The sequence below is a fragment of the Notamacropus eugenii genome, chromosome 4, assembly GCF_028372415.1.
Source record: "Notamacropus eugenii isolate mMacEug1 chromosome 4, mMacEug1.pri_v2, whole genome shotgun sequence".
NCBI classification, from domain to species: domain Eukaryota; kingdom Metazoa; phylum Chordata; class Mammalia; order Diprotodontia; family Macropodidae; genus Notamacropus; species Notamacropus eugenii.
Genome location: NC_092875.1, coordinates 72,073,794 through 72,079,793, shown reverse-complemented (window position 1 = coordinate 72,079,793; position 6,000 = coordinate 72,073,794). Strand labels below are relative to the sequence as shown.

The window sequence follows — 6,000 nt, the reverse complement described above, 5'->3', positions numbered from 1 at the left end:
CATAAGACCATGAACAGCATGGTCAAAACAGGCTCTAAACTGAGTTCTGCCGTTACCTGGCCGTACAACCCTAGTGTGGTAGGTAGAGTGTTGTCCCCGGGGTCAGAAAGACCTGAGTTCAAATACACCCTTGTATACTTACTAGCTGTGTGGCCTTAGGCAAATCTCTTAACCCTGTTTGCCTCAGTTTCCTCATCTGTAAAGTTGGAGAAGGAAATGGTAATCCACTCCAAGAAAAACCCCAAATGGGGTCAGGAATAGTCTAACATGACTGAAACAAATGAACAGCAAACAATTCTGGGCAAATCACTTCCATTCAAGAGTTTGGGAATTAGAAAGACTGAATTAGGCTCTTTTCCTCATGGCGGTTACAGTCTACCAGGGAATAGACCTGATGGCAGGTTACTCCAATAATACATGTTAAGTGCCTTAGACAAAAATGAAGGGCTCTCTGAGGTCAAAGGAAGGAAAGAATGGCTACGTTGGGGTTAAGCAAGATTTTTCAGCAATGTCATTTGAGCTTTGTTTTAAAGGATGGGAAAGCAATAGGGGTGGAAACAGCCTAGTCATGGTCAATGTGGAGGTAGAGCATGAGACCCAGACTATGAACAGTTGTCCTGTTTGAGGCTGGAAAGGTAGGGTGGCACCAGTTCGTGGAGGGCTCTAAGTGCCAGGCTAAGTAGTGTAGATTTGGTAGGCACTGGGGCTTTTTAAATGGAGGAATGATATACCCAGATTGGTGCATGAAGACGAATCTGGCTGCTGCTTGAACGATGGCTTGGAGGAGCATGGGGACCAACAGTGAAGGTGGGAAAACCAGTTAGGAGGTTGTGTGATAGATAGTTCTAGAGGATGCTAATGAGGACTGGTGTTAAGGTGGAGGCAGTGTGATTAGAAGGGAGACATCGAGGCAATTTCAGTCTCTGTTCTGCAAAATGAGGAGGTAGGACTGGGTGGTCTCTGAGGTCCTTTATGGCTTTGACGCTTGGTGAATCTAGTGCAAAGAGATTGCTTGTTAAGTATAAATTAGCCTCTATCTATGGGTCAATGTACTTAGATTGAAGGTAGCTGGGCTTTGAAACACAGAAGCCTGAAATGTATCTGCTTTGTGAACTGACGGAGGAGCAGGAAAAGTTCAGCAGGCAGAGCAGCTTCATGTTCCAAACCTTGTCATCTGAAAGACCAGACTCCGGCTGCATTCCTCACAGCAGGCATGAGTTTGGAAAGCTAAGCCAAGCCTGGGTCTGCCAAAGACCCATTGCCTTCACTAAGGAGCAAAGCAATTTCTAAGCTGTGACCTGGCCCTCTCTAAGACCCTCAGTTCAATAGCTCACTGCTCTCCTCTGGTCCCCCACCAGTCAGACAGGCAGGAATTTATCCAAGGCTCTGCCTTCTGTGCCTTCCTTAGAGCAGTTTCAGTTTCTCATTTTAGGTTGTGTTGATGTGTGGGATGTGGACAATGCCCTCAGTGGCATTTGGGGTGGGGCATGGGTAGAAAAGAGACTTGTAGCTCGAGAGACCACCTCAGTTTGCCAGCATGGATGGGCTTTTCTTCTAGCTACTCCCTGCACTGGTTCTTTCTCGTGTATATGTATGTATGTATGTGTGTGTGTGTGTGTGTGTGTGTGTGTGTGTATTATGCATGTGTGTATTTTTTAAACTTGTGCTTTTTAGATGATTAAAAAAAAACTGAGCTGCATTGGTCTTTGCAGTCCACAGCCAAGCTGATCACATTCTGAAACGAACCCTTGTTTTGGATTAGAGTGGCCCACACACCCACTGCCTGTAGCCTCCGTGCTGAGGGATGGGGAAATGGGAGCTGTTGTCAGGAAAGGTCACAGGAATATGATCATTCGTGCAGTGCTAGGACCATTTTTCCACTTAAAAATCAAAAGGGAAGAGGAAGAGCAGACTGGGAACCAGTTGTGTGCCATTTAATTACCAGCTTTGAGCCAGGCCAAGTAGAAGATATATGTGATTTTATTTAAATAGCTCAGTAGTGTCAGTTGCCTTTAAAAAAAAAATTTTTTTTAATCCCAAACCCATGAAATACTAAGGACAGATTGGATAGTGACCAAGGAACAAACACAAACAGTTACATGGATAGAATCAGTTGGAGGAACTAAGAACAGAACATCGTTTAGGAACCTCTAGGTTCCTCTTAGGATAAACAAAGTGCCCATTTGTCATTTGGTCTGAAGCTGCATCTCTGATCTCACTGGAAATGAGGATCTACAGTGTGGAAGATTCATTTGCATCTCACGGATGAGGATGGGGGTGGTCATGGCCTTTTGCCCACATGTGGAAACGGAGTCCCAGCCACGATGGAAAAATACCACAGGACAAACAGCTGTATGCCTTTGAGTTCAAAAAGGGACATGTAAGATGAACCATCAATCTCTTCCACAGTAGTCTCTACCTTCCCTCTGTAAGCTGTTTCTTTAGCCTACAATTATATCCTAAACAGATCTGGTGCTTACAAACCTTTAAATCCTAAAAAAACAAAACCCAAACCTTCCTGAACCTTCTGCATGCCTTGCAAACAGAGACAGCATCCACAGCCTGTGTGCACTGGCACTCCCAGGCCTTTTGCTTAGTCTGCTGAATAAATGTCTCAGCCCTAACTAGCTTCGCATGAAACAACCCCAAAGTCCTGTTACCATTGTGAGTGGGAAGGAGGCCTGCTCCTATGTGGTTAGGTTTTCCCTAGCCAGCTGTTGGACTGCATACACTGGGCTTTCAGAGGTGTGAATGCAGCTGGATCTCTAAGACCACAGGGCAGTTCCTGAGCTACACACAGGAATGAGAGCTCAGACCTAATCAAAGGATGGACATTTATTGGGGGGTGTGACCAACTTCCCCAAAGCTGAGATGCTGCCAGTCACCGCGCCATATTCTCCTCCATGGTAAACTGCGCTTTGGAAGCAAAAAGCCTTTTGGACTCCTCCATTCCCTGAGAGCACTTCCTACACAGGTGGAGGCGATGCCTGTGAAATCTGCTGGTAAAACAATCCTGTGGGTTGTACCATAAGGAACAGAAGATTGAGTCAGTTGGGCTAGATTCAGGTTGGGAGAAAAGGAATAGGAATAAAAAGCACATCTCCCCCACCTCCAAGGCCAAGAGCGGGATAATTGCCCCTGTGTTTCCTATGGTTTCTGAGGTCATATGCTGTCTTCATCCAGCATTTTGTTGATCCCATCACAGATCCGTCGCAGGTGGGAGCGGTAGGGCTCAGAGGGTCCATAGAGAGCCGCCAGAAATTCAAAGTCCGCAAAGTGGTTAAAGACATGGTTGATCCTTGAATGGGACTTGCTCGTCAGGTGTGTGTTAACAGCCTGGTGCAGCAGGTCTCTACACTCATGGAGGGTGGTGGCCATGACTCGACGGTCAAATGTGAAGTCTATCTGGTAGAAGCTGACCGCTGTCATGGCCAGGTGGTGGACCTTCTTTCGAAAGCGTTCCATCAGAACCAACTCTTCCGGGCTGAACTGCCCATTGCGGTAGAGGATGCCCAGCTTCATGACGATTTTGATGAGGTCCTTAATGATCTTTTGAGCCTCCTTGCGGTTCCGGGTGAATTCCTTCGTCACCCTGTAGAGCTCATCCAGGACCTCACTGCTTGTGTCATCGATGAACACACTGGCCATGGTCTTGGACGCCATCTTACTCAGAAGTTTCTTCTGAGCCTGGAGGGCAAGGTTCTTGGTGCTGAAGGTGTCCATGTTTGCTGAGGGCAGAAGGGGAGAGAGAAGAAAGAGAAAAGCAAACATGAGTACTCAATCATCCCTCATACCCCAACTAGGAATTCTTTGGCCAGCCTTCCCCACCATCTTGGCTGGCTGAGGAGTCAGGGGGCTTCTCTTTCATTTTGTTGTGACATCATTCCCCTCCTCCATGGTCCTATTTGTAAAATAGATTCTATATTCACACCTTCTAGCTGTGTGACCTAGGGCAAGTCACATCTCCAGAAACCTGTTTTCTCCTCTGAAAACAAGGGGTCAGACTCCATCTCTGATCCATAAAGGCCCTGACAATCAAGAATCCTCTAATGACTTCTTAAAATTTTTTTAAAAATAAAGACATTTCATTTGTACCTTTTTGACTTTATATCATTGCAATTTCCTTCCATTATAAAACAAAGTTAGGCAAAACTATGTGATGCATCAAGGTAGCTCTTAGTGAAAATGACATCCTGCACATGTAAGATTTACTTTTCTAAGGTGGGAAGGGAAGGTGGGAGGTGCCTTTTGTTCCTCTCCAGGACAAAGACTCGTCATCTAATAGCTCCATCAAGGCTTTTGGTTTGTTTAAAAAAAAAAGCAAATAGCTAGGTGATAAAGTGCAGAAAGACTCGAGTTCAAATTTGTACTCAGACAAGAGTTGTGTGACTTTGGGCAGGTCATTTTACCTGTTGCCTCAATTTCCTCAGCTGTAAAATAGTGATAGTCATGGCATCTACCTACTTCGAAGGGTTTTTGTGAGGATCAAATGAGATAACATTTGTAAAGTGCTTAGCACAGTGCCTGCACACAGTAAGCCCCTATAAATGCTTATTCCTCTCCCCTTCCCTTAAAGGAAGCAAATGACTTCAATTTAACAATTGGAAGGGAAAAATAAAGATGAATTTCTTCAACAGCCCATGTGTAGAGGGAGTAGGATGAGGGTGGGTTGTTAAGAATTGGGAAGCAATTTCCTCACTCCAGAAACCTGAAAGTGACAGGTTGAGACTTTCATCCCTCAGGGTATAGGAGAACTGTCTCAGCATTTAAGAAAGGCAATTCTAATATCTTGGACATTCAGAGAAACCATCCTCTCCCCAAATTCCTGGGGAATCTTGGAATTCTGAGTACCTTGGAATCACTCTGGTATCTCTTCCCTACACTCAAAAATTCATTCATTTGCTAAGCCTCATCAGTTGATTCTACCCATACAACATCTCTCTCATCCACCATCCCTTCTCTCCATTTTCATGGCCACTACCCTACCAGAGGTCATCATCCAGACTACTCTCATACCTTCTTAAGAGGTCTGCCTGGTCTGTCTTCCCTTGTTCCCACCCATCCTCCACACAGTTGTCCAAGTAATCTTTCTAAAGCACTGGTCAGATCAAGTCAGCCCCCTGCTTCAAGAAACAGCACTGGCTCAATATTGACTGTAAGATAAAATTTGAACTCTTCAACTTGGAACTCAATGCCCTTCACAATCTGTCTCGAGCCTCCCTCCCTTTTCAGGCTTATTTCTCTCTTCTTCATACACTTTTTAGATTTCATCCAAGACTGTTTACGTTCCTCAAATATGGCATTCCATCCTCTGCCTCTATGATTTTATATGCCTGTTTCCCATGCCAGGGATGCATTGCCGTATCTCTGCCTTGTAGAATCTCTAGCTCCCTAGAGAATCAGCTCATGTGCCACCCTTCCTGATTCTCCCTAGAGTTATTCTCCTTTCCCTTCTCAAATTACGTTGCATCTTATCTCTGGTAAAACAAAAACTCCTTGAGGGTAAAAGCTGTTTTTCACTTTTATCCCTGAGTCCCACACCACATATTGCATGTTTAATAAATCTTTCCTATGGGCATTTGTAGATTACCTTTTGGAGGAAATTGTTAAAATCATCAGAACTAGGACTTACCATAATAACCTAAGTTACCATAGTAAGTGACTTTAGAAGATCACAGATTTAGAACTGGAAGGGAGTTCAGAGGTAATCTAGTACAACCTCATTTTATCGATAAGGAAACCGAGACCCAGAAGAGTAAAGTGATTTGCCCAAGGTTATATATGTAGTGAGAGGCAAAGCCAGGATTCCAATTCAAGTCCTGTATCTCTCAATTCAGTTTCAGCACTCATACTATTACTTCATGATGCCTTACAATCTAGTCCATTTTCCCGATAAGGAAACTGAGACCCAGGAAGTGATAATCACTTGCTCAAAATAGCCACTCTTGTTTTTACAGCACTTTGAAGTTTTCCACACAACAATTCTATGAGGCAGGTGGG

At 44.5% G+C, this 6,000-nt stretch overlaps 1 protein-coding gene across 3 annotated transcripts in view; it reads right to left on the bottom strand.

Moving 5' to 3' along the window:
• Positions 1 to 1,962: 1,962 nt before the first annotated feature.
• Positions 1,963 to 6,000, bottom strand: part of TNFAIP8L1 (TNF alpha induced protein 8 like 1) — a 30,769-nt gene continuing 26,731 nt past the window's right edge. For all 3 annotated transcript variants that reach the window (XM_072601854.1, XM_072601852.1, XM_072601853.1), the window contains exon 2: positions 1,963 to 3,728. In XM_072601854.1, coding sequence (XP_072457955.1) covers positions 3,163 to 3,728 — 566 coding nt within the window. In that variant the 3' untranslated portion in view covers positions 1,963 to 3,162. The remainder of the gene's footprint in view (positions 3,729 to 6,000) is intronic.